Source organism: Sebastes umbrosus, chromosome 16, assembly GCF_015220745.1.
Source record: "Sebastes umbrosus isolate fSebUmb1 chromosome 16, fSebUmb1.pri, whole genome shotgun sequence".
Classification (NCBI taxonomy): Eukaryota; Metazoa; Chordata; class Actinopteri; order Perciformes; family Sebastidae; genus Sebastes; species Sebastes umbrosus.
In genome coordinates this window covers 17,731,072-17,758,966 of record NC_051284.1, presented here as the reverse complement: position 1 = coordinate 17,758,966, position 27,895 = coordinate 17,731,072, and the positions used below count along the sequence as shown (strand labels likewise).

General features: G+C 45.9%; 1 protein-coding gene across 9 annotated transcripts in view; it reads left to right on the top strand.

Moving 5' to 3' along the window:
* Positions 1-27,895, top strand: part of meis2a (Meis homeobox 2a) — a 201,334-nt gene that overhangs the window by 159,777 nt on the left and 13,662 nt on the right. For all 9 annotated transcript variants that reach the window (XM_037796591.1, XM_037796588.1, XM_037796587.1 and 6 more), the window contains one exon: positions 15,892-15,968. In XM_037796591.1, coding sequence (XP_037652519.1) covers positions 15,892-15,968 — 77 coding nt within the window. The remainder of the gene's footprint in view (positions 1-15,891; positions 15,969-27,895) is intronic.

The window sequence follows — 27,895 nt, the reverse complement described above, 5'->3', positions numbered from 1 at the left end:
AACCCCAACACTTCTCCTCCCTCTACCTCGTGTTTCCTCCCTCCCCGTTCATTTTCATTCCTGCTGTTTGCATCTTAATGCAGGTTGTTTAATGAAGTAGCAGAAATGAGTGCTTTCGCTAAGGGACTGTTTACGACATGTTCCCGCTGCATGGAGGTGATTAAGCTGTGTGAATCTCCGCAGTGTTTGCCAAAGAAAAAAAAAAGAGCAACCTGCGACATATCCTCCAGTAAGGGAAAAACAAAGGCGGTTAGAGTGTGTGCATTTCTTTTAAAAGACGTTTCACAACAATGGTGTCCTCATAGAAAGGCCGGGAGCGCAGCGTGAGTTTGACCGACCCCTGCAGAGGTGACTGCACATGCCCTGACCGCAGCAAAACAGGGCAGTCAGATTTATAAACTCACAGCTCTGAACAGTGAGAGACTCCTCCAAGAACACACATGCACAAAGCTGAGGAGACCTCTTTAAGCTCCGCTGAGAATGAGCCCCAGCCCCGGCAACGTTTCCCCGCCTTCAGCACAGCGGCGCAATCCACTGCTGCTGTAGTCATAACACTGATCCATCCGTCGGCGAGGACCTGGCTGAGCCGACTGTATGGGAAATAGGGCTGAATGACGTCATGTGTAATAAGGGACCCCGCGAGGTAGTCTGTGATAGCGTACATGCCCCCGGTGGAGAAACCAAGGTTATTAAGATGGTGGTAGCTGATTCTGCGCCGTTTTCCCTTTCCTACACTTTTGGGGTTATCTTACTCATAACAAAATGTATAAGAGGATTTTGGTTTCACATCTTAGAGCTAGTTTCCTTAAATTACCCCTTACCCTTCCAGGGGTACCGCCCTGCAGGCTAGCCTCATCCCCCCACGGTTGATTGCGGGGTTGTGGCTGCTAGAACGGTGGCTGCTGCATGCTGGGGACCATTGAGGCCAATGAGATTCTGCTGCAGGCCTCCGAGCTGCCCCGGCGTTGCTTTGATATTCATCTCACACCAAGAGAAGAATAATGCAAAAGGGAAAAGGAGCAGCACAAGCGCGGAAACGGCAAAACCAGTGCTAAAAGAAGGGGAGGGAGGCGAGGAAAGAGAGAAAGGTTGAGGGATGGAAGGAGTAGAAATCAAAAACAGACCTTGTGTTTCACTGTTTTGGTTTGTCATGGGACCCTGGCTGCACCAAATCCCACTCCTGCCATTTTGTGTGATTTCTCTCCCCTCCCGTCCTCTCAAATGCTTTTGTTTTGCCCGGCGCTCAGTCCAGGGGCAGGCAGTGGGATTCCAGCACAGTGGGGTCCTTATAACTGGGAGCAATGTCTCTTGTTCTCACCTCTTCCCCCCCTTACTTCCTCACCTTTTCATTTTTCCCCCTATTGATATCCTCTCTCTTTCCCTCTCTGAACATATGGACGGGTTTTTTAAGAGAGAACCCAGTCCACATCAAAGAGCGAGGCTGAGCGGGTCAATTTGTTGCTCCTTTCCCCCCGATTCTTCCCCCTCCACCAGCCTCAGCGGACCCTCCCTGCACTGCAGCCATTTACCCAGAATGCTCCATTGCTCGAGCAGTTCTGCCTAGCATATATATTGAGCTGTCTGTTCTCCATATAGAGCCAACCTCGTTCTCTTCTGAATTTCTCTGCAGCCACATCCCCTAAGATCATGGAGGCTATACACATGTGTGGTAGATAGCAACCCCTGTATCAAAAAATAGCTGTACCACATGCTGATAAGAAAAAGCAGATGGGTGGAGGAAGAAGGGAACCAAAGAAAGAAAATCAAATAAAAAGAAAAAAAATAAATATATATAAATCCAAATCTAAGCAGAGCAGGCCTTGGCTCCAGATGTGAATCTCTCTGAATATTGATCATGGGGAAAAGCTAGTCCCCTTTATCCCCGGGGCTGCAGCGACTGACACACAAAGCACCTCTCTAAAGCCCATAAACCAGCTTGTACAATTATTTAGATAAAGAGGGCGACAACAGCAGTGCATGCCTCCCAACCCAGAACCTCCTCCTTGGCTCTCATCCTCCTACTACTGCTGCTCCTGCTCCTCCTTCTCCTCTTTCTCATCCAGCGTGAAGACGAAGAAATGAAAAAGGGGGGCAAATGTGTAATTAGCCACACGTTTCTGAATCCTCCTTAATGTTCATTACTGAAACCAGGGGCAATTACAAGTTCAAAGGGGTTTAGGGCACCAGCAGCCCGCATAATCAGTCGCAAATTAAGCACAGCTCATTTGTCACAGCGCGGCACGCACACTCGTATGTGCACACAGGAACACACATGCATGCATGCTGTCAGAGTTGAGTCATAGACAGGCTGACAGGCGTCAATTTCCGCGCAGGCACAAATCTCAGCTACCCCCAAGGCGCCGAGTTAGGTCGCCCAATCCTCTTATGCTCTAAGTCTTTGTTTTCACTAGACAACAGCAAACACCGCTAACACCTTCACCTCAGCTTGCTCGACACTATACTGTATCCTGCTTGCATTCATCCTCTTATAGGTGTCCTGTTTGCTCCTACAATCCCCGCCACCACCTGTCCCATCCGGTTTCCATTTTACAGCTATTTTTTTTAACCTCCGTCTCCTCCCACCTGGCCCGCGAGTCTCTGCAACACGTGACAGTGTGTGTTTCACGTCTGTCCCCGGAGGTGTATCTCGGTTACCTCTGGGGCCGGGTCACAATGGCTAATCCTGTCTTCAGGTGGCTGTTTAGCGCACTGAGAGGAGAGCTCGCAGAACCGGAGGTGAGCTCCTGTTACAGGACTCCCTGACCAGGGGTCACCTCCGACACTGTCATACACACACACACACGCAGAGAGCATGTACCGGCAGAGAATGCTTGTAAATGCATACACACACATGCAATCTGGCACACACACAGCAAAAGTTTTTCACACACAAACACTGTCACTCAGACACATTGAGCCTGCTTATCTATCCCAGGTGGCTCAGCCTTCATCTCTACCCTCCCTTGTTCTTCTTTATCTGCCTACTGTACTGCTGCTCTCCTAGTCTTTCTCTCTCATTCCCAGATCAGTCAGCCTCTTGTTCACATTAGGATTCCCTGATATGATCTCCATGAAGACTTGCTCCAGTGGCCATGCGTTGCCTGTCCTGCCCGGCACCCTCATTGTTTAAGCTGCTCTCACGCGGGGACACAGTCAGGTCTCCAGTGAATTGAATGGAGCCCTATCATGTGTGGCTCAGCGTAGTGGGAGAGAGAGAACTCATTTTTCACTGGGGGAACGACATCCATCTCAGCAGCCGAACGCTGGCTGTTTCATTAAGTAGCCCATCCAGGCAGACAGATGTGTTCACCACACAGCCATGTTTGCGTATGCAAGAGCGTGTATTAACCCACAATCCTTTGGGGGAGATTAATAGGCTACCAGCCCCTTTCCATTGATTATCTCCATGCCATTTTCCCCTCCGTTCCTTGGCTAGATATTAAAAACTAATGAAGCCTATTGAAAACGGGAACCGCGAGGCTCTTCACGGATCATTTTAGGTTATTTGGACTCAAACAGAGAGGGATCTCTTTAAGGCACAGTTTGAGTCGAATTAAGAAAATAAATGTGGAGAGCGGCGTTGAAGAAGCGGGAGGAAAAAAGAGGAGAGGGTGGAGAGGGTGACTGTAAAAAGATGTGTGTTTAAGAAAAGACAACTCTTGCTCTGACACATGGAGCGGAGACACGGCAGATGTTAGCAATTCCAGAGCATAGCAAAGCATTCCTAGTGTTGGAACCACGTCCTAATTGCCATAATGGAGGTGGTAAGCGCTGACAGTAATGGAGTCGTGGGGATCCATCCCCAGCAACCTGAATTAGGGGCCACTTGGCAGATCCACTTCAAGATGGCCTGTGTTTTTTTGCCAAGATACCCTTGTTTTCACTGCTCTGCAAACTTTTTGTAATCTTGCGTCACCAACTTTCTCACCCCCGCCGTGGTGTCTGAAGTAAAGGGGGCTCTGGGTTTTGGTGGTTGGCGTAGGGCGCCTTGTGGAGGGGTGCGTGAGATAGATGGGTCAGAGGCGGCGAGTGAGCAAAGAGTTAAAAGCGTCCATGTGATGGACTCACCTCTGCACCAGGCCTGGTGAAAGGCGGCGGGGTGCTGTCGGGGAAAATGACTTCCTGAGACATTACCATCAATCACCAGACAGGTCAGGCCCCCCAATCCCGCCATCAGGATGGAGGAGAGGAGAGGGGGGATGGGGGACGGAGGATTAGACTAGAGGGGACGAAAACACAGAGAAAGACCGGGTTAAGGCTTGTTGGGGGAACAGACTATTAACAATCTCTTTTTCTCACTCTCTGACTGTTTTATGTCTTTCTCTTCCTCTGCCTATCTATCTCTCCGTGTCGTTCCCTCTTTCTATTTTCCGGTCTTCCATAAAAACGGCTACCCGGGCATTCAGGAACGGCCCCTGCTGGTCAGAGCCCTCTCCTCGGCTCAATTGCATCATTAATTATTCCACAGGCAGTTGGCTAGGAGCAAATCTAAAGAGAGGAAGAGAAATAGAGAGGGAGCAAGAGTTAGATGGGGGAGATGGGGGACAGCTGTCTCACACCCCCAGTTGGTCTTGCTTTCACTCTCTTTCTCTCTCTCTGTCTCTTTTTCTTTCTGTAAATGAAGGATGGGAGAGGGGAGGGGCTTGGGTTACCTCAGTGAGCGGTTGTGTTACATTCCTGAGAAGGGAAGGGGTGGTGGGGGGGGGTGGTGGTTCAACGAGTTGTTGAAAAGAACACAGACGCTTGTCAACAGCCTCGGAGCTGGGGAGCCATCATGCCTTGCTTTAGGCCCGGAGGTCAATGACCCTGTGTTGCACCCAGATAGAGAGCCAGGTAAGAAAGAGAGAACCGCCGTACGGTGCGTGTCACTGCTTGTCCGTGGCAGAGGTCACTGAAAAGCCTCAAAAAATCTCCAAATCCTTCTCTTTCTTTCTTCACCCATAAAACACTGTACGTGAGCAGTGGCTGAGTGACTGTGGATTAGCTTTCTAAAAGAGAGCAGATAGAGAGAGACGGAGAAAAAAGGCAAGCGCCTGGCAGTCACGGCAAAATGGCCCATTAGATTTAAGGAGTAAAAGTTCATCAGCTTTATTAATGGGAAGGTATATAAATGAAGTATGAATTACCTGACTTTTATGGAGTGGCGAGAGTGAAACTGGAGTGTCTTATGATATAATGTTTTAGTGAGCTGCTCTGAGCGCTCTGATGAGCAGGCTGCAGAGAGGAGGAGGAGGAGGAGAGAGAGAGAAGTGTGCTGGGGTCCCCTGAGTCCAGTGGCTGGAAGGTTGCCTGATTGTTGCTAACATGCGTAGCTGATCGGGTTAGCTTGGAGACAGGGACGTCCGTAGCTTCCAGGCTTATTCTTTGCGTGTCATTAGCTAACATAGTAAAAAATTGCTGGCACGTAAAAAAAAAAAAAAAGGTCAGCCACATCTCTGATTCTGTCGCTCTTCTACACATGTGCATGAATCGAGAGCTACGGTCGAACATGCAAGCAGCACATGCACAAGTCGGTTTATAAACATGCAGTGTATGCAAGCACAAGGGCACACACACGCCACTGCGCACACACACAAACACACATGCTCCCCGCCATCCTGTAATAAGCGGTAAGCTGAGCTAGCTGATGGTCATCCTCCCATGGGGCTGCTGGGTGGCTGCCAACTTCCTGCCTGCTTTGTCAGTGGATAAAGCCCCTAACAAACGAGAGGGCTGTAGCTAGGCAGGCCAGCCAGGTCAAAGGTCACCTCGGCCCCCGGGCAGGATTGAGCCTAAGAGCACTACAAGGAGAGGATGGAAGAATGCACTTAAAGATCGGCTGCTATTAACCAGGCCTAAAAGCTATAACCCTGCCTTACCACTCCTTCTCCTCTTTTCTCTTTCCCCTTCTCTTTTTTTTTTTTTGGCGGCACTTCACAAAGGCATTTTAACTCCACATCACATGTCGACTCTGCTTTGAGGAACATTAAGAAAGTGAAAGATCCTGAGGGCATTTGTCAGTCCACACAGCCCCATGCAGCCAGCCGCCCCTGGGTGTTGAGCAACGACAGGAGATATCTCCTTGACTCATGCACCCCGTAGATGAAAGGAGCGCTCAGAAGACGTGCATTTCTGAAAGGCAAAAACGGCATTCAGTAAAAGAGAACAGACACAACAGGTAGGGACGGGGTGGTGACTGATCAGGGCTTGGCTGGCTTTGTTCCATGGAAGTACTTGTGATCTCAGATGAATGCGCCTATGGTTACCATCAGGTATGCTCCTCTGTCTCACTGACAGGGACATGATCTGAAGTGTGTCTTGTCACGGGCCTAAGAGCTTCTCTCGCTGGCAGAAGGTAGAGGAAAACAGTGGACGAGAGAAGAGAAACTCTTTCTTTCCAGCCCAGCTGTCCATTCAGAGGGAGAGAAAATTTGACATGGTTGACTTGAACACATTTAGCATCATTAGCAAACAGGAAGTGTCCCCTGCAGCTGTTTTGTGGCGGGGGAGGGGGGTGTTCCTGCCTGCACTGTAATGGACAAATGTTACCCACCATGTTTGCCTTTGATTTTTGACCTGAAAACAAAAATTGACATTACAAATGTCCTATGATATCTTCCAAATTGGCTTGACATTCCCATAGCTGGCCCCGGGGGTTTCTTGTTTGTCCTCTGTAAGTGGTTGTGCTCTTGTTGTTGTGTCCCGAGGCCTCGCTATTAGAATGTACTGGCCTTTCTCTGGAGAATGTGGAGTCTTAAAGAGACAGAGGGAGAGACTAGAAAGAGAGAGAGGTCCTGGTTGTGTATTTGAATACTTATGCTCATTAAGTTAATGCACAATGAAAGGGAGAACCGTCAAGTGGAAACTCTCAGAAGCTTCTATTTGAAGAGCGAACCCACCCCCTTTTCTCTCCCTCGGTCTGTCCATCTCGGCACAAATGACTCTGTTTCTATTTCAATTGAAGATCAGCACCACTTTACTTTGACTTAGGAAGTTAAACAAAGTCTACGGAACACAATAGAGAAAGAGGATAAACTTAAAGAGACTCTGTATGTTAATATTAAGTCCTTTTACCAACAGACTTCAACAACAGGCACTAGGTTGTAAGTGCTTTACTGTCTTGTAGTAGCCTGTAAGCTTCCTGAATAGTGTCTAATAACCTTGAGCTTTTTGATGCAGGACATTTATGTATGAAGCCTAAGGTAAAACAAAGCCGCCTTTGTCAGTAGGTAGTTTTTTTAATTATTTTGGAATCACAGAAACAGAAATTATTTTTCTCCCCCATAGAGTGGTGCAGGTTTGAGTCCTAAAATCCGTAAATGTGTTAGCATTTTAGCACTTCCGGTTCACTCATCTCGAAATCAATGTTTTTTTTTTAATGGGTTTTTAGTTAGATTCCTGAATTTAGGTCTGTGGTTAACACAAGCTGAAGAGATTTTAACATTTTGTTCTACAAAAAAAATAGGTCAGTTAATATCCCACTCGTGAATTTTGAAGCTTTTAAGTGGCTAAATGAGACTACAAAACGTCATCACACCGACTTGTTGTGTATACTCGCTTTTTACTTTACTGGTGATTGTATTCACTCTTCTAAAATCATAAAAGTGGTGTTCATTTGTGGAGAGATTGTCTTACAGAATAAAACATGTAAGTATCATAAACGTGTGTTTGCCACAGAGCTTATTTTCTGCAATAATCCAAAACCCAATGGAAAAACCCAATTGGCTTTTTGTCGAGGGAACCCATGCGATTCTAATTTCCTGGTTGGCCTACAAAAATATGTCATCCCTGCATCACTCTATTGGAAATGATGTGCAAAATGATTTGGTGTTGTCCTTTTTTTATTCCCCCCATGCTAGAGGTTGTCTTAGGCCAACTGTCAGTAAAGTAAGAAAATCATTGCTTTTTTTACAATGTGTGCATACGTCATTAAACCAGTGCTGATGTTTATTCAGTGGCTTAGTTTGTTCACTACGCTTAACCATAGCATGTGCTCCCAGTGACTTTATGACTGGCAACAGTGACAAGTGGTGTGGACATGAGGTTGTCCCATGCAAGCAGAGTGGGTGGGTCTTCTGCTTTGACAGGCCCACCAGGCCTCTAATGATCTGCTTATAGGCCCTAAAAGTCCCTCGCAAAGGCTGGAGACCAATTACCTCACACTCCCAACAAGCAACGCGGATAAAAGAAACAGGAGGTTAATTTTTAGAGCACCATATTTAAAAAAAAAAAAATATCCCAAAGACTTAAATTTGAAGTTATTGAATTTTAATAGGAAGAAAACCCTTTGTAGGAAGATGATCCTTTGGCTCAGCTGTAGTCATTGCAACAAGATGTTTTAAAGATTTCTTGAGAGCAAGTAGTGAGCGTGGCTGTGTGTTGACATCAGGCGAGCTGCAGAGCCAGAGCAGAACAGAGCTGGGTGCCCCTGAGCAGGCAGTTACCACAACAAAGCCAGCAGACTGGTCTGAAAAACCAGGCCAAATTCCTGCCCTCTAGGACCTGGCTTAAAGCTTGAGCGGAAACTTTGAAAGAGGGGGACGAGATGAGAGGAGAGGAGGAGAGGAGAAAGAGGTGGAGTGAAGAGGATACGAGACAAGGCCAGACGGGTTAGCGTGTAGCGAGAACGGGATAGCTGCTGGGGCCTATGGAGTACGGCAGGAGAAGGAGAGATCGACGGAAATGAGAGAGAGAGAGAGAGAGAGAGAGGGAGAGACTGAGAGGAGACCAGGCCCCCGCTGTAAGGATGGAGGGATCGTATTCCTCCTCTTGAAAGCGGAGGGGCAGCCGTGTGGTGGAAAAAGAAGCCATGAACTCGATCTGACGATTAAATAGGCGCATCTCTATGGCTGCGGGCCACAAACGAGACCAGGACCACAACAGAGCACACACACAGTTTGTGTACATAACTGTTGCCAATAGATCTATGGGTTGAGTTCAGTTGATCCTCGTTTGGGAGGCTTTTTGCAGCTTTCTGCATAGATAATGAGCACAGTTTTATTTTCTTTATTGGATAAAATTGATTATCATTATGCATTAACATTTGGAAGCGTTCCCCTAAAACGTCTCTCTTTTCGTTGGTCGATCCGCTAAGTCTGGAGGTGCATTGGGATTGTGTGGGAGTGATTGCTATTTAGCCTCGTGGTGCTTGGTACAATCAGATGCCTATATCTCGCATATCCTCCAGGGCTCCTCCCTCACCCTCACCGCTCCTTCTGACTCCCCTCACCCCCTTTTACTGTTACTGTAGCTTGGCAGGCGAGTGGAGCAGTTATGCTGTAGAGCTTCTCTACAACCTTGCACCATCTCCAGTGAACATAAATTAATGGTGTAGAGCAAACAGGCTGCTGGCTGAGGTCCAGGAGCTGGCTTCAGGAGTCCAGCCAGCGATTGTTGTGGCGGGCCATGGCAGCAACAGCAGTAGTAGTACTGATGCACTGCCAACCAACCAGCCAGCCAGCCAGTCAGAGAGGCAGACAGACAGACTGGGGGCCCTTTCGCTCTATAATAGACGCCGCGGGCCTCGCCAGTCCGCCTTGTATTTGCAATCATCACTGTTTTACTGTCAAAAGGGCAGTCCGCTGAGAGCCCTTACACTCATTGTGGAAGCGCTGGAGTCTGGAGTGAGAGAGACAGAAGTGTAGTGGTATGTTCTGAATGCGGACCGTGCGAGGTGTAGATATGGATGTACTTTCATTTGCTGTTATCAAGAGGTTGGCATGCAGTGTGTGCGGTTTTGTAGGTTGGCATCATGTGAGTTCTGTTTATAAGTTGGCTGTGTGTGTGCAATCAAGAGAGGGAAAGAGAAAGGGAGAGCAGCGGGGTTGAGTCATTGAGTCATGTGGCATTCTTGCCTGTTTTCAGACTGTTGTCAGGAAGCAGTGTAGTTCCCAGTGAAATAAAACAAACACCCCAAAAAAACCCGCTTGACTCCCTCCCACCTCCATCCGCCCTGAAATCACACAAAGAGAGGGAGGGATGGAGAGAAAGAGAGAGCAATAAAGAAAGTTCAGCATAAAGATAGAATGGCGGTGGATATGAAGGTGGTGATGGAAAAGGAAATAGATTTTTTATGTGACTTTAACACACGTCAACTAGGGGTGTAAGAAAATATCAATGCACATGAGTATCGCAATATTATCGATTCTCCAAAACACTATAGATTTTTAATAAACCTCTTAAAAGTCCGACAGCCCGCCGTCGGGCCCGGCCACTTTTCAATATTTTGGAGGTTGCTGCGGGCTCAGTTTTAAAGCTAAAGTCTTATTGGCATCATATGAAACTAGTAAACCTAAGGAATCCATTGGTAGCAACCCTGTCATACTGGCTTGTCATGAAGGAGGATAAAAGTCCAAAGTTATGCTAAATTTTGGCAAGGAAAAAATTGGCATGGTGATTTTCACAGGGGTCCTTTAACCTCTGACCTCAAGATATCTGAATGAAAATGGGTTCTATGGGTACCCACGAGTCTCCCATTTACAGACATGCAGTTTTTTGCATGCAGTATAAATGTGTTATTTTTGCTTTTTCTAAAATGGTTTATTTCTGGTGTGTTCTTTATACTATGACAGTTTTCCTAAAATTAAATTAAAATATCGCACTATATCGCCTTGGTTACAGTATCGCAATATATCGCAATACAGGGTTAGGGTTGAATCATTACCCCAGTATCATGATACGTATCGTATCGCCAGATTCTTGCCAATGCACAGCCCTAACTTCAACCAGTTTGCTCAATTTGCAATTGTTAGTTTGGGTTCAGCTAAGTATGAGAATAAACCAGACATTAGTTCACAATTGATGGAATAAATCAAATTGATCTATGAAATCACAAAGCTTTTAACTCATCATAATTATGATCTGATACAAATAATTCTTTGCGATTTATACTGGTAAATTTGAAAAAAATCATTGTCATAGAAATATGAAGCTCTTCTTTTTTAATTGTCACTCGTCAATCTATTTGATGTTTACAGACGGAAGTCATTAACTGCATCCTTCAATTTAAACCACAAAGTCTGTCAGAAAGCTGCGGCTAAAAAGCCACATATTGCTCTGTGCATAGTAAACACTCGTCGTGATGGATTGAAAAACTCCAACTGGATTTATTTGTCATATCTGTTTGATCTCCCAGGTAATGCCGATATGCATTCAATCTCATTGTCATTTGTCAAAGAAGCCAATTGTGGCATTATTAACAACGGCGACTTGATATTTAAAATGTGCCAATCTCACCCCCAGCTCAATGCGGAATCCATATTAAAATGTCATTCCTATATTTGATTGCGTTTATTTCTGACAGTGAATATTATTATCGTCCTCCGGTCGCTTTGATTAAAAACAAATAAGATTCCAATCAATGTGAGGGAGGCATATATGAAAGGAAATGCGGGATACAGATGCTGTAAAACTAGACACAAACTCACAATGAAGACCATCAAATGCTTCCAACACATAAACTATGCAAAAGGTATTATATATAATTTAGGGCTGTCAATCATGATTAATCCCAAATTATTTATCTGTTCGAAATGTACCTTAAAGGGAGATTTGTCAAGTATTTAATACTCTTATCAACATGGGAGTGGGCAAATATGCTGCTTTATGCTAATGTATGTATATATTTATTATAGGAGATCAATTAACAACATAAAACAATAACACATATTGTCCAGAAACCCTCACAGGTACTGCATTTAGCATAAAAAATAATATTTGCTCAAATCATAACATGGCTAACTCACTGCTGACTTGACTATGACTTTCCCCAAACTGCACGTGATTATCATAAAGCGGGCACGTCTGTAAAGGGGAGACTCGTGGGTACCAATAGAACCCATTTTCAGGGACTTTTTATTAAGTCTAATACTTTAAAGCAAATAAACTTTTATAGAATGAAAAATATATGTGCAGAATATCTAATAACCCCATCCAAGTGACAAAATAACTGGGGCGAAAACACACAAATCCTCATCAGCAAAATCCTCTGTGTTGCCACGGCAACAGGGTAAACAGCCAATGGCCTGTGATTTCCTGGGAGTCATTAGCATGGAATAGGTTTGCAAGCCACCGCGACCTTGTGACCTGGCTCTATAACTCATGTCACACACTGATGATGTCATTCATCAACGTGGTCCACCGGCAGCTCAGGCAAAAAAAAGGGGGCTGCAGGTTCGGCGAGCGGAGGGGAAAAGGGGCAGAGTGGGGGAAAAGCGGCGAGGGATAATGATCGGGCTGTGGGGTTTGACGACGGCAGCAAATAGGTGTCGGGAGAGTATGAATCTGATATATAGCGAGCTGAATGTTGAATGAGTGGAGTCGGTGTGGGGGTGCGAAAGGTGTGGTGCGAAGTGAGAGTGGTCCAGTAGTAGATGTGGTTATTGTATATGGTGAAACGCCAAGCTGGGGCTCAGGGGGGGTTTAAGGACCGTACGCAGCAGATGATGGAGCCACCTCAGCTTGTAATACTCAGCAACCACAGGGGCCATTACATCCAGCGCTATCAGAGAGCACAGCACACATCACACCCTGTAATTTAGCCATCACACACACACACACACAGCTCCATTCTCAATGACTGGCAGAATGTGATCCACCTGCGTATGTGCCTGTGTTTATGTTTGGCTGTGCTTTTTTTAGGTCAGATTGTAGGAGTTGGACAACATGTGTGCATCAGGAAAGTGCACGCTTGTGCCATTAACAGGCTTTAGCATAATTAACAGAGTTGTTTTCGATCCGGTGCTGCCCGGACAACAAATTGAAGCTGCTCATTTCTGGCTCTAATTATTTATAGACTGGCTGTTTTACGTTTTGCGGTCAATCCTCTTTTAAGCAATATTGGCCTTGGTGTTTGTAACTGAACATATTGAGCGGATCCAAAGCTAGTGGGGGAGATTATCAATACCATCTTTGATCTCGCTCCGTGTTTGTGTTTCATCCATTAAATAACCATGTCATACCGTCTCCTGAGGGTAGGGAAGGACATCTCCAGGAAGAAACACATTAGAACAGATTTAGCACTCTGATTCTGTTTAATATTTATTCACCGATTCATCTCACGTTTACTCTTTTTATATCCGATTTGCTCATTGGGTGATTTACTAACATTTTTTTTTTTTTTTTTACTGTGGCAATTAACATTAAGAGGTTACACAGAGGTCTAAATAGCCGTTCTCCAATTTCACGGCTGCTGCAGCCCTGTAACCACCGAGCCCACCATGCCGGCTGATTTCTCACGTCTGTGTGTGTGTGTGTGTGTGTGTGTGTGTGTGTGTGTGTGTGTGTGTGTGTCGCCATTGCCACCACACCATTTTCTGTAGCTGAGATTTCAGAGCACCATGCTTTAAGGAAAGCTGCCACAACGTAAAGTGTGGGTGGCCTGCAGTCACAGCCGTAAAAAGTATGTGTGTGTCGGGGAGAGGGGGTTTAGCAAGAAAGACGAGAGAGAGAGAGTTGAGGACATATTGTGTGTATGTTTGTATGTGTGTGTGGTGCATATGTGCAAGTACATGCAAGTGTTGGGGTTGCAGGAGGGTGATGTAGTCTGACACAGGGAGGCAAGGAGAGAGGAATGAGCGAGGGCTGAGAAGGGTATGAGATGAACGAAATAGGATTTTTTTTTGTGTAGTGTCTATGTGGTCAGAGTAAATCTCCTTACTCAGGGGTTTTGTGTGCGAGGGGGGCTTTAACGTCCCCACTCTCCTTGATGAGACATCTTTCTTGTTTGTTCGAACCATTCATTACGCGGTGGCTGCTGGACGATACGCCGCTGGCCGGCGTATTTATCACCGGGCTAAAGCGCGCTTCGGCTGACAGTGGGCGATTGATGACCGGGTCCGGGCTTGAGCGGCTGAGGAAGCCTTAATACAATGTAAATGACCCACTCCCATTTCCAATCTAGGCTGCTCCTCTCCCCACACCTCCATACCACATCATCTTTAGCTCCGTCTCAATTTGTGTATGTGTTTGTGTAGTGCGCGTACATAAAAATAAAAGAGTGGGAGGGAGTGTGTGTCCTGTTATATTTGCGAGCGAGTGTTGTGATCGTGACCGAGGTCATAGCTAATGTGAAAACGCCTAGGAAGCCCAGGAGTGTAAGGGGGAGGGTGTACTCTTATTACATGTTGTTGTCCAAGGCGGACACACACAAACACGCACACACACACACACACACACATGGGGATGTAGATATGAATATCTGTTGCACACTACTGAGCTCATTTACACACACATACATACGTGCACTCACACAGGAACCAATAGACATTGCTCTGTCTTCCCTAGCCAAGGAAATGTCAGCACCTGGCAATCAAAAAATGTATTTCTATGCAAGCATTATCATCTTTCCTTTGTTAATAATTTTAGCATATTAAAAGGGACTGCATACACAAGTACAAATCAGAGTAATCCCTTCTCTGCAGCCGGGACTCATTATTTGTCCAATCTCAGCCTTGTTTGTTATTAATTGAGCACATTCCTCGAACCACTTTTTTTTTTTTTTTCATCTCTCCTTTAATTAAAACAGACTACGTTCCGACAGGCAGCGCTACCTGAAAGGAGAAATCGTCCTCTCGGCTGATATGAAACCTCACTTGCATCGATTAATTCAGCAGTAAATGAGAACATTGTTCTTGAGCAACTGTTATCATTTCAAGTTAAAATTGGATTCAATTAACCCGAGCCAGGCGGGCATTAACCAGCTTCATGAAATTTGCTTTCTCAATGAATGTGGAGCTGAAAAAAAGTCACGAGGCTAAAGGTGTTTTCCTTGAAGGGGAAGAATGTGTGTTAATGGAGCTGGAAACCAGAGGATTTAAGCGTCAGTTTTTAAAATACATTTTTTGTGTGTTTGGATTTGCAGGTGTCACGTCTATGAATATTTGTCCGCGTGCATTTCTGTTTGCACATGTGAATGTTGCAGCTCTGCGTACGTGCATGCTCTCCGTCTACAGTGGCTGAATGAAACACATAGTGTCTCATTTGTTTCGTTTGCGTGCGCCCCGACTCCTAATCTGGCCCTTAAAGACATCTGTCACCAGCGATCACTGTTGTTTTGTCATGCTTCATAGCAAGCCCAGGGGGAGCAAGGCAGCCCAAGGTCTGCCATTTATATCAGCCCATGTTCTCCAGATTGGACCTGACAGAAATAGTATCATTGCAGCCCTGGTCGCAGAATTACATTTTCAGGTAAAAAATCTTGGCGAAAGGCTGTGGAGGAGATTTCACAGCAGCATTCTGCTCTTTTAGCATTAGTCTGTATTCAGCTGCTCTCTATGAAAAGAGCCACCACCAGGATGCATGTCAGACATTCACGGAAAGATAAATGTATTCGCCGCAAATCTGCACCCACTCATTCTGTTGCTCGGCATTATGAAAGGATTCTCAGACGCCACAGTATCCGCGTTAGGTCTGCTTGAAAGTCTTGTTCGTCAGCGTGTTTCTTTCATATTTTTGTGGCTCATATGTTCGGTGTGTAGACTATATGTTGTTTTTGTGTGGGCGGTGTGGGGATAGGGAAGGGGGTTTTCACAGTTGACAGTTTTGACAAACTTGTTCGGCCAGCTCTGACAGGTTTAACACTGAATTGTGCGCGCGTGTGTGTGTGTGTGGGTGTGTGTGTGTGTGGGTGTGTGTGTGTGTGTGTGTGTGGGTGGACACATGTAAGCTGTGAATGTCTATACAGTGCAAGGGAGGGGCAGGGTTGGGTGGAGGTCACGAGAAGGTGCAGTCTTGGGTTACACAATACAACAAACACGGGACCGTATTGAATACATACAGTAATAGGCAACTTGACTCGGAGCATGTGCTCCCTTTATGAGTGCTTATATATATATATACGTGAATATTTATGTTAATCTGTATGTCAAAGAGACTCATTTGAGTGTGTGTTTCTCTCTCTGTTTGCTCCTGCAGCACCCATACCCCTCTGAAGAGCAGAAGAAGCAGCTAGCCCAAGACACAGGCCTCACCATCTTACAAGTAAACAACTGGTGAGTCAAGATTTCCGCCTGCCCTATCTCCACCACCAGCATCGCTCTGCCTTTCATTTTCAAAAGCCTTTCGCCTCCCCTCTCCCAGCCAAGTGTGAAAACCGTTTATGCACAGCCCTCCCCGTCGCACGTAGACACGAGCGGCGGATGTGCACACGCGTTGATACACACACAGACAACCTTTGTAACATTATTACATGTAAGCTACCACAGGATGTTCCGGTGTTATCGGCCGCAAGTGTTCTGCGGCTAAGTCAGTGGTCTTTGTGGCTTGATGCACATGGATTCAGTGGGATATATTTAAGGGAGAAAGGCATAAGCTACCCCCACACCCACCCCACCCCTTCATCCAAAAACACCATACCTAGCACCGCCACTGGTGCCCCCACAAAAGGCAAAACTGCCTTCCACCCCCTCCCTATTTTACACAAGCTATATGGTGGATTAAGGTTTTGGTGGCCTGGCCAGCAGGGCCTTTGTAGATGGCTTAGCACATAACTGGGGGTGGTGGATTAAATAAAATGATCACAGAAGCAAAGAAATGATACAGGAATTACTTATCAAAATACTAGCCCAGGTTTTATCTGCAGCTTAATTTTGTTCAGTACATTCTCAGGGTGATGTTCAGATTAATTGAACTGACAGCTTCCTTTCAAATTTCCGGGAAGGTATTTGCACGGATTTCAGGTCTTACACAAACTTAATTATATGGAACCCCATTTTATCATTCTAATTCCATGTAGCGGGGGTTCTATTTACAAATGACAAGTCTGTGCCTTTTATTCACAGCTTTCCTTAATATATTTATCAAAGCGGGTTCATTTACAAAGTGCTCTATCTGTTGGGTACAGGCAGGCCGACATTAACGAAGCTTTTAGGTTTATCAGACTCGCAGCCTGACAAGCCACCCGAGGGTCAATTGATTTTTTGGTTCTGCGATACATTTTTTTCCTCATTTTTCCTGGATCACAATGAGAAACATGCCTAGAGAATTAGCCTGGTTTGTCGGCCTTATCTATCAGCCCCCTCCCTCGTCCTCCCCCCTTCCATCCTGACTCTCTCTCTCTCTCTCTCTCTCTCTCTCTCACCCTTTTCTTTATTCCTTTCTAGCCAAGGGAAGTCAAGCTACTTAAATTGGCCACAGGAACCGCTGTTATCAGACTTTAATGCACCCTACAGTGTGGATAGCATTTCAATTACACCAGTAACCAAAGATTAGCCCCCGCTTGCCTGTTTCATGCCTCGTGCCACCGTTTCGGGACGCCACGCACCTTACCTACAGGAGCAGAAAATTGAGTTGCCTTGCCTGTGTCATGGTGATTAATGCAGAAATAGTCTGCGAGGGGAGAGAGAGAGCGAGAGAAATAGACAGAGACGTCGACAGAGATAGATATAGGAAGAGTCCCAGCCTTCTCAGAGGCCATGAAATCCAAGCCTGGCACTGAAATGCCTCAGATCCATTTATAAAGAGGTCTGAAAGAATCTCGTGCTGGGTAACATCCTCACGAACCCCCGTTTCCACACGCACATACACATACGCATAGGTGGTCATGGAGCTGCGTATTAATGTCACACCAGCCGTGTTAACAAAAACACACCGGGAATCAATTTTCACAAATAAAGTCATTAGAGAAGCTTAGAGTCTGCTGGTCTATCTTTGGTGCTTTCTGGGTGTTGTCAACTCGCCGGGTGGATGCTGCCACATTATGGGCTGTTTTACAGTGAGGGAAAGATGAGAAAGAGAGGATGCTGAAGTTTTCTTTCCACCCTAGTGCTTTACCAGGCAGTTACAGTTAAATATCGCTTTGTTTGGGTTGTGCCCTCGCTTTTTGCCACTCTTTGGTTTCTGCCGCTGAGATGTTCCACCCAGGATATGACAGAAATCTGCCATATGAAATTCCTGTTCCTCTTCAAATTCCTGGCTGGCCCCTTGCATTGTTCTGTAGTTCCCTTTGATGCACGGCCGCTGCCACGTTACTGGCCAGAGAGAGGCAGATAGAGACAGAGGGAGGGAGAGACAGAAGCAGAGGATGAGTGGGGGGGGGAAAAGGAGGGGACGGCCGCCGTCTTCGGTTTCCAGAGCTCTCCCCCGGGGAAAGGATGTGCTGAATCAGGGCTTTGTCCGCCGGCACAATCGCAGCCCAGCGAGGGCACAAGGGTGCTCTGTGTGATAGTCAATAGACAGTGCATCTCGCTCTCTCCCCACTTGCCCCATCAAACCTCCCCGAACCTCCAACCGACGCCTCCCTGTACGTTTACCTGCAGCTCACCTGTACGCACAGACAACAAAAACCCATACTTCCAGCTGAAACCTTTTGTCTGACACTTCACCTGGTTCTATATCTGGTCTATATCATTAGCTGGCAGCCTCACCTGTTTGTAGCCCCACACCCCATTAGCTGTCTGATGTTAATAAGGAACAAAGGGAAAGGTTAAAGTCCACAATCTCACTGCGCTGGTGGTGAGCAGATGAGGAGGAGGACTTGATTATCCAGTTAATAGTATAGCCTGTGTGTGTGTGTGTGTGTGTGTGTGTGTATGTGCACATTATTACTAATGGGACACTATGCTCTCTAAATATGTTCAGAGATGTGATGCGTGTACAGTGTGGCAGGACACCATTAGTTGACCATTAGGTATAGTGTGTTTGCTCTGGCCACATTTGAGACGACTGGCGTCGTGCTAACAGAATCGGGGAGTGGTCTGACATGTAATTGCATTTGTTTAAGATTGCGGGGAAAAAGGTGAGGGCCGTGTCACACATGGCATTCTGGGATAGCGATAGCAGGTGAAACGGCAGACTCGGGTGTCTACGGCGCTGGAGAAGCGTTCCCAGTTTACAGTATCTAGCGGTTTATTTGCCTGCCTCAGCAGCTCCTGGTGTCCTGCTATCAGTCTGGGCTAAATGGGGCCTGACCGAATCCTTTCATGTCTCAGCGTCAGACCCAGCACGATGTGCCCTCACTCACTGCCATAAACGCACACACACCAAACTATCCTGCCGTTATTTACCACTGCAGCAATGCACACACACACACACACACATGCACGCAGGGTTATTACATGGGCCTGAGAGATGACGCCGATGACAGATGACTGAGAGAAACAGCATCTAAAAAAAGGAAGGAAATCGTCCCCTCATTATTCCCTCATCTCACAGGCAGCCAGTTGGTCATTTCCACGGCAGAGAGAGAGGAGAGAGAGAGGCAGAGCGAGCCAGAGAGTGAATATGTCAGTTCTTGGCATCTATGATGACTGACTGCTGTGCCACTGGAGCACTAATAACAATAAAGAGGGCACTAAGCCACACTCTATTTTTACTTCTCTGCCTCCTCTCTACAGTCCAGGGGGGAATACATGCATAGACACACACAGACACAGACACACACACACACACAGACACACACACAGGGGAGAGGCTCTAATTAGCGGCAGAAAGGAATACAATGAGTGAGTTATTAAGACACAGGGGCGGATCGCAGCCAACCTTTGCCCCCTGTCGGAGCACAGGTCACATGATAAGGGAAGGATATCCGCCAGACGACGGCGCCAAGCAGCCTGTGCCCACTGAGGAGATGAAATAGGCTCAATCTCTCCGGCCATTCAGGGCAGGGCATGGTGCACTGATTGTTTTTTTTTGTTGAGAATCCGTCAAAAATAAAACTAGACTATCGAAACTGCAGTATGTACACGTCTGCGTCCAGTAAATGGTCGTATAAGACAGGTGCGCAGGTGGAATAAATTAAAATAAAAGCTAAAAAGAGAGGTCTAAAGGATACTACAGATATAAAAGACATACTTTTCAAAAGTCATTACACTCATATCCCTTCACAGGCATTTACTTCATCAATTTAGAATTCAGATTCTCCTCCCAGATTATATGCGTATAGCACAGCATGCAGATAAACTGAGTTCAGCTAGCTCTAAGCTGACTGCACTGTAGCTCTCTTCACAGCATGCTCACCCATTCCCATTCAGATCCTCGTTTTACCCCCTCTCTCTCTCTCTCTCTCTCTCTCTCTCTCTCTCCGAACTTCTCAAAGTTTAAACCACTCAAGGAGGTTCATAGAAGCTGCGCTACAGGTTCACATGCAAAGTGTTATTAACGGTCAAGCACATTTTGATTGTAGCATCTGAGAACACAAGAAAGAGAAAAAGCACAGCCAAATCTGCTCTTTCTCAAAGCATTTTCCATCCCCCGTTCAGCCAGTCCAACGAGACACTTAGAAACACTGGCTTTTATGATTTTTTTATGATTTTTTATGATCCTCTGGTTTGGCGGGCGAACCCATAATGAAATGCAAAATAATAACTAATATTTTCCAAATGTAACATAAAGCTATGAAACCGGCCCAGCCGCCCCTTTTTTTCCACATTCTCTATTTAAGTATTTAAGTCTTATGAATCTCACAGAGGCTTTTGAGGTCCCTTTTCCCTCTCCTTGCTCTTCTCTGTATCTCCGTCTCTGTCACACTGGTGGGCTAGTTGACTGAAGTTGCTGGTTATCTGTCTAACTTTGACCCAGATGGAAATGTCAGGCCTTTTTTTGGCTGCAACCAGGGACTCCCGGCAGTGGCCATCTTATGCCCCTGGCTTTCTAAATATACAGCTGGAGTGTGGAGAGGTTGCGGCTGTGTGTGTGTGTCTGTGTGCGCGAGGATGAGTGTTTATGTGAGTCTGACTGAGAGAGAGAGAGAGAGAGAGAGACTATCGGGGCGCTGCCAACACAGGCATCATGATCCCTCTCATTTAGGGACCGCTAATTGGCAGTTAATTAGCAGAATTGACTCTGTTGTCAGATCCCAAGTGCCAGCCCCCCTACCAACACCCCCTACCCGCTAAGTTCATTTGATCTGGCTTGCTTTCTTGATGCTGTAATAATAATCCCATTTTATCTGTTTTGGAGAGAGAAAACACATTTGGAAAACCATATTTTCATTATTGGCAGAGTGAAACAGAACAGGCTGCCTGTTGGAGTAGGTCTCATTTTGTTTTTCCATTTTGTTCCGCAGTTGTTACACATCCAAATATCTGTTCGCGGTGCAATCTAGACACATGCCGTACTTACAGGATAAGCCGCGGTAGCCTTGAACAGCTGATGCTAATGTGCGCCACTGTGTTTATGTGTGCACTCACAGTATATGAACACATGGCGCTGTTGAAACGCTCAGTGTGATTAACAGGACCCACTCCCACTTTATCAGGCACTGGGGGCACATTGGGTCACGGCGTGGCAAGGACACCCACCGTGGCCATGCAGCAGCCCGGTGCCCACCTCGCTGTGTGTCTACAGTTATGAAAAACAGGTGGTGGTTTAAAAAAAAAAAAAAAAAAAAATTGGCAGTGTCGGGCGATCATGCACAAAAATGAATGCTTTTTTTACTTGTTTTCCCATTACACGCTCAAGACTCTCCAAGGCTGTGGAATTCTCCCAGCAAAGACGGCATGCGAGGAGAACGAAGCCAGACGAGGCAAGATAGAGAGCTGAAAGAGGCATTACAGAGAGAGAGAGAGAGAGAGATGGAGAGAGATGGAGAGAGATGGGGAGGAGGGAGGTCTTTGTACTTCTCTGCTCCTTTTGGCTCTTTTATTCCTCAACGGCTTGGTTTTATTGGTGGGTCGTTTAATAACAAGGGCTCCGCGTTTGAAATGAAGTCGAGCTGCGTTTGCGTGGGCTAGCCTTCTTTTTTTATTTTAAGATGGTAATTTCTGTACTAGGGGTGAGAACTGGAGAAAGAGAGAGAGAGAGAGAGAGAGAGAGAATACACCAGAGAGAGAGAGAGGAACTCGGAGGGCAGAGCAAGAGGGTGAGAGTGTGGGAGAGGGAGAATTCAAGGAGAATACAAGGGAGGAAAGTAGGTTAATTTATTTCATTTGCAGGAAGAGGAAGAACTTAAAAAGAAGGAAAAAAAAAAAAAAAGGTTGGTGATAGTGAGAAAGAAAGTGTAGGATGCTGTTTTCATGAACAAGCAGCTTAATGCACACGGGCAGCCACAGTAAGCCTGCCAGAATCTCCCTGTGCCTGAGGCCATCTGTGAGCAGAATAGCAATTTTATTACTTTGTCATTAAACCAATTTCACAGCAGTATTGTTTGTTAATGAGCAGCCGCAAACGAGCGAAGATGTCACGTACTAGAATAGCAGCAAGATTTGTGACCCCGGTTCTCCTCTGTCTCGTTCTGCCAACCTGTACCTCATTCTTATTCCTCTGCTCTTTCCGTCTTTCTTAACATCCTTACTGTCATCCTCCCTCTCTCCCTGCCATCCTCCCCATCTTGCTCATCCCTCCCTCCCACCCCCCTCTTATAGGGGTCCCTGGCCCATAAAAGGGGAAACTGCTGAAAGATAAAATGCAAAGTCTATACAGTCAAGTCTCTGTTTATGAGCTTCCATTTGCCTTTAGAGCTCATTGGGACGAATGGTTTCTCCATGGGCTTTCAGGGCGTGCAGCTGGAAACCCTGGGATATTGGCCTGTTATTTAGCTCTGAAGCCTGACATGGGTGCCAACGGCAAGTGCCAGCAGAGGGACTAGACGTATGAATAGGTGCATAAGTCCTTTTGGATTGTATGCTCGGTGACGTCATGCATTTTTTTTTTTTGGTGATTTTTCAAAGTTGTTTAGAGCACCAGGTTTGATCACTGCTTTTTTAAAGTGGCAGTAGGCAGAATGTTTTTGGCATCATTGGGAAAAAATTCCATAATAACCTTTCAGCATTTTGTAATTCAAGTGTTCTGAGAGATAACTACAGTTTTGCTCCTCCGCATGGCTCTGTTTTCAGGCTTTAAAAAATCTATGACGCGAGACTTTGGCCAATCACAGGTCATTTCAGAGAGAGAGCCTTCCTATTGAGCGCTCCTATTGGCTGTGCTCCGGCTGGTGGGCGGTGTTTGGTATTTCCTCAACTGATCTCAACATGGCTGCCGGGTCACAAACTTTCTCATTTTACAGCTAAACAGTACACTACAAGATGTTTCTGAAAACATTTGAGGCGAGAAATAGGCATTACAGTAACAGAATATTGATTAATATTTGATTATAGCGCTGCCTAGTTTGACTGTTTGATCGGAGTTTGCGAGTGATTGACGGCTGCTCAAAGACGGCAGGCTCCAGATCAGCTCTGACTGGTTGTTTTCCTCCGGTCTGTGAAATCTTGCAGATGACGCAAAGGCAAAAAATTTTCAGATTACCTGTCTCATGCACTATTGTCAGGATATAGTGACTGTTTTATAAAATTAACTTTTTTTAAATCACATTTGCTCCATTTCTACCCACTGCAGCTTTAATGGATTTGATTAGTGTTGGAGTGCATTTAAGGAAAAGTTCAGGTCAGTCTGTGTGGATTGGTCTGTTTCCACAAAGGACGCTTCAGCTGCTATGATGCTGCTATATATGTGTCTTTACGGCTGTTTATGTTTTTACTCTGGAGGTCAGTTGGCACAGATTCTTGGTCTTTTTGTGGCTTATGACTGAGAGAGAGAGGCAGTGAGACAGACAGAGAGATTTAAACTGAGGCCCCAGAGGATCAGACAACCTGACAGAGTAGATTTGGAATAATTAGTTTTATCTACTGAGGGAGATAGCCAGAGGAGCTGTGTGTTAGCCACAGGGTGCTGCTATGTGTATCTATGTGGTGATGCTGAACGTTGTCTATGCGTTTGGGTGTATGCGTTTGGAGGGAGGGGTGAGGGTGCGAGGGACTAAAAAGGATAAAGGTGACCAGGTGTAACAGAATGGCCTTGAGGGTGTGTGTGTGTGTGTGTGTGTGTGTTGGAGCCAGAGAGGACAGGAGCTCCTTCTTTGGCTGAGCTCTTTAAACTCTGTGAACCTCTTACAAGGTATTTTCTCTCTGTCCAGGCATGCTCGTTCTCTCACTCTTTCTCTTTCTCTCTGTTTACCTCCCTCTTTCACACTTTGCTCTCCCTCTATCCCTGTGTTTTGGATATACAGTAACAGCATGTAAATGAGCTTCTATGTTTGCATGGTGTCACGTTCAAAACAACCTCCCTCCCCCCCTCCTTTAACACACTGTGAGCGTGTTTTTGGATATGAAAGAGAAAGCGAGTTGTAATGACATCCTTAACAATGCACCAATGTGTTAGTCTTACCTGTTGTGGTGTGTGTGTGTGTGTGTGTTCTTTCCGAAGCTATGATTCATGGCCCGGTGCCCTATGTGGCTTTGAGGTGTAGGCCAATAAGCCCATCATGGAAGACCCTATAAATCAATATAGCCCTTTGTTTGTTTAAGCCATGCTCTGCCCCAGTTCAGGCCTGTTATGGATGAGATATCAGCGGAGTCGGTGCCAAGCAGAAAACGGGGAGGGAAAGACGAGGAGGTAGGGAGGGAGTCACGGCGCCCTCTCCACAAAAACAATCCAATCTTAATTGGACCGTGGCCCAAAAATCTTGGAGACATCAAACCCGGTAATTAGCAATTTGGGAGAGGTGAGAAATAAACGGCGCATCTTGCCGCCGCCACGTTCTCCCCATGCACAAACACACACATGTGCTTTGATGAAGTTATCAGAGGTAGCTGAAGGAATTAGCCACCATTAGCCAACACTATTACATGCATAACAAGATGCAGAGATAACAGAGGAAGAGCTGGATAAAGGGAAGGAAGGGGGGAGAACAATGAGGAGTACATTACCCTAATCTAGGGTTTCTCTCTTCCCAGGCTTATGAATATTTATCCCTCCCATTATCGACGATGATGTTTCAATCGGGGGAGTCTGTGAGCATGTGCGGCGAGGAGGGAGGGCGGCGGAAATGTCTTTTCCCTAGTGGGGGTGGAGGGCGTCTGCCTGTAGCCCCCCCAAGACATATCTGCTTTATCATCTTCTTGTTATACTGAAGCTTTCTGCAGCTTCCTCACAGGCACAAGCTGAAGAAGACTCCAAAATGATCTATCTGCCATTTGTTAGAAAGTTACTGAAATAATAGCAGATGTCAATGTGAAACTCATGCCTGGTTTAGGATATTTTAATCATAAGGTGACATAGTTTCATCTTCTTGCAGCCTAGTTGAAAGAAAACATCCAAAATACACATTTCGTGTATATGTTACTACACTTTTTACATTTGTAGAGTTCTCCTAAATTCACCAAAAGTTAGCGTTAGATAATGCCTCATTTGCATATTCAAACATAAAATTTCAGAAAACTTGTAATAGAGGAAATAACTGTCTGAATGTAAGTAATCAACTGGGGAAGTTTTATGGCAATATCTATTGTGTCTTGCAAAATGTATGGAATACAATCCATATCTTTAAAGGCAGTTATCTCCACTTCAGTAGCACTTACGAAACCTTCCAGATTAATTCCTATCTATATTCTGAAGGTTTTGTACAGTGGAGTTTGTTCATATATCATTCATAGCCTGATTTATAGAATATATTATTCCTAAAAAACATGGTGAAAATTGATTTTTATTGTTGTTGTTGACAGTATTTTCTGATTTATGAAGTGATAAAAATAGATATCCCAAATTCCCCCTGTTGCCTCTAATGTGTCAACAAAATGAAACAAGGACTTTGAAGCAGGCTTTATCCAATGTTCCGATTTCTGTTCTGGAAATGTATGCATATTATCACATATTAAATAAGATAATGACTCATTTGCATATTTAAACATCAAATTTTAGGAAACTTGTAATACAAAAAATAACTGACTTAATGCAAGTAATCAACTGGAGAAGTTTCATGTTGATATCTATTAGTTAAAAAGTGTACCCTATTCACCTGGTGTGTCTCCCCTTAACCTACAAAATAAAACACTTTTGAGGGGGTCATCTGAGAAAGAATCACTCACAACAGACTGCACAGACTGCAGTGTAGGCTGAAATGAAGAGATTGTCGTGTTTGTTTGAGGCTGTCACATATGAAGGAGGCCAGTCAAAGCTGCACACAGTCAGCGGTAGAGCTGATCTGAGAGGCAGAGGGCTCGCTTCAGGCCACCAGGCACATCAGAGTCCCCGTGGTCCGCTCCACAGTGTCAGCGCTGCCAGCAGTCCCCTCCACAAACAACTGCTATTTATATCACTTGCCTGCTGCTGGGCTTTTTAGCCCTAAACTCTGCTGCTGACCGAGCCTGCACATGTGTGTGTGTGTGTGTGTGTGTGTTTGTGTGCTTATGTGTGTCAAAGCGATTATGTGCAATTGAAACTGAAGATTAATTATTCAATAGGGAAGTCAGAGGCAAGCTGACAACGTTTGACCGATGACTCTCGTGGTCACTAATATGTGCAAACACACTCGCTCAAGACACATCACGGAAAACGCGGTTGGTCAAAAAACAGTCGCTCACATGCCAGAGGCACAATGATGAGAGGATGATGACATCCCAGTGGGAGGGAGAATCCCTTTCCAAACACACCAGTACTCTCCCAGTAGGCTGGCTCTTAAGGACACCTAAACCGAGGCATAAGAGAATCTCTATCCACGAGGTTTAGGTGTCACTTTTCAATTGCTCAAACTGCTGTTCATGTTCACTGCCCTAAATTCGTGGTTAATAGTACAGCAGTGTGAGGAGAGAAAAAGTGAGTGGCAAGCAGAGAGAGGAGCATGTGCATATATATATATATGTTTGGGGGGCGGGGTGGTAAAATGGGGGCAACCTCCCATTGGCCCTGCTTTCTGACTCCTGCTAATGCATTTGAGATTCAGGAGTTAATGTCTGCAAGTGTGTGTACAAGTGTACCCAAGCATGCATGTGTGTTGCGTAAGGACGTAACTGTTGAAGCCCCTCTTGGCGGGGCCCCCTCTTCTTCTTCTCCTCTTTGAGCCAAACCCATTATAGTCTTATAAAAGGAGGGAGAAGAAGAGACGTTTGATATGAAGCAAAGGAAATAGATTGGCCTTATTTCCTGCCTGGCTGCCGCGGCGCAGACACTTGTGTTGCCTAGACGATGCAGGCAATTGACACTCAATTTTGTTTGAAATATCACGCCTCTATCATGCCATTATCAGCTTCCCCTGGTAATCCACAAAGCCGCCCTGTTTGATATCTGACAATAAGGGGGGAGTCACAGAGTCGCGGAATCTCTCACTCGATTACCAGGCAGAGAGAGAGAGAGAGAGAGAGAGAGGAGGAAAAGGGTTGAGAATGAAAGGAAGCAGAAGACGATGGAGCGAGAGACAAAGAGAGGGTGAAAGAAATAGAGATGGAAAGATAGTGCAGGAGGGAGAAAAAAAAAAGTCACACATTTGTATGATAGCAGTGAGGAGTGGATGGAAACGGAGATTATACCTGCCCGCGCCGCAGAGACGTACAAAGGAGCCCAACAGGCTTGGCATTGTGGGGAAAAAAAGAGAAATCTGGGCAATAGGGGTGGCACTCTTCTTCACAAGTGAGAAAATGGGGCGATCTTGTGAGCACACCCTCTCATCTCAGGAGGGCTGATGGGTAGGCCGGGGTAATGATAGAGCTGGATTCATTCTTTCTTTCTATCCCCCCACTTGTGTGTGTGTGAATATCTGTGTTTGTGTGCCAGCCTGCCAGCACGTCTCTGTTCTATTTCTCGCTGGCCCTGCATGAAAGCAGGAAGCCCTCACCCACCCAAAAAGGTGAGAAACCGGCGTAAGGGGAATGAGCGTTACCTTCCAGCGCTTGACGACCTCTGTCACGCGCTATGTGCCTGAACCTTTGACGGTGGGGGGGGGAGGATAATATTGACATATGTTGAATGTTTTCAGATGCTCTTAAAACACAGCTGCTGGTCCCTCGGCTCCTGGGCAGGCAGAGAATACCGTTTGTGCACCTATGCACGTTAATAAGGTGTTGTCTTAAGGGAGGGAGCCCAAGAGTAAGAGCAAGAGGGGCCTCGCTAACAAGGGAGATGTGGATCAAGTCTTTCCTTAATCCCCCCTGTCTGCTGGTGATATTCAAAAATAACAGCGTTAGTAAAAACATTCCAGGGCAGAGGTGCCAGC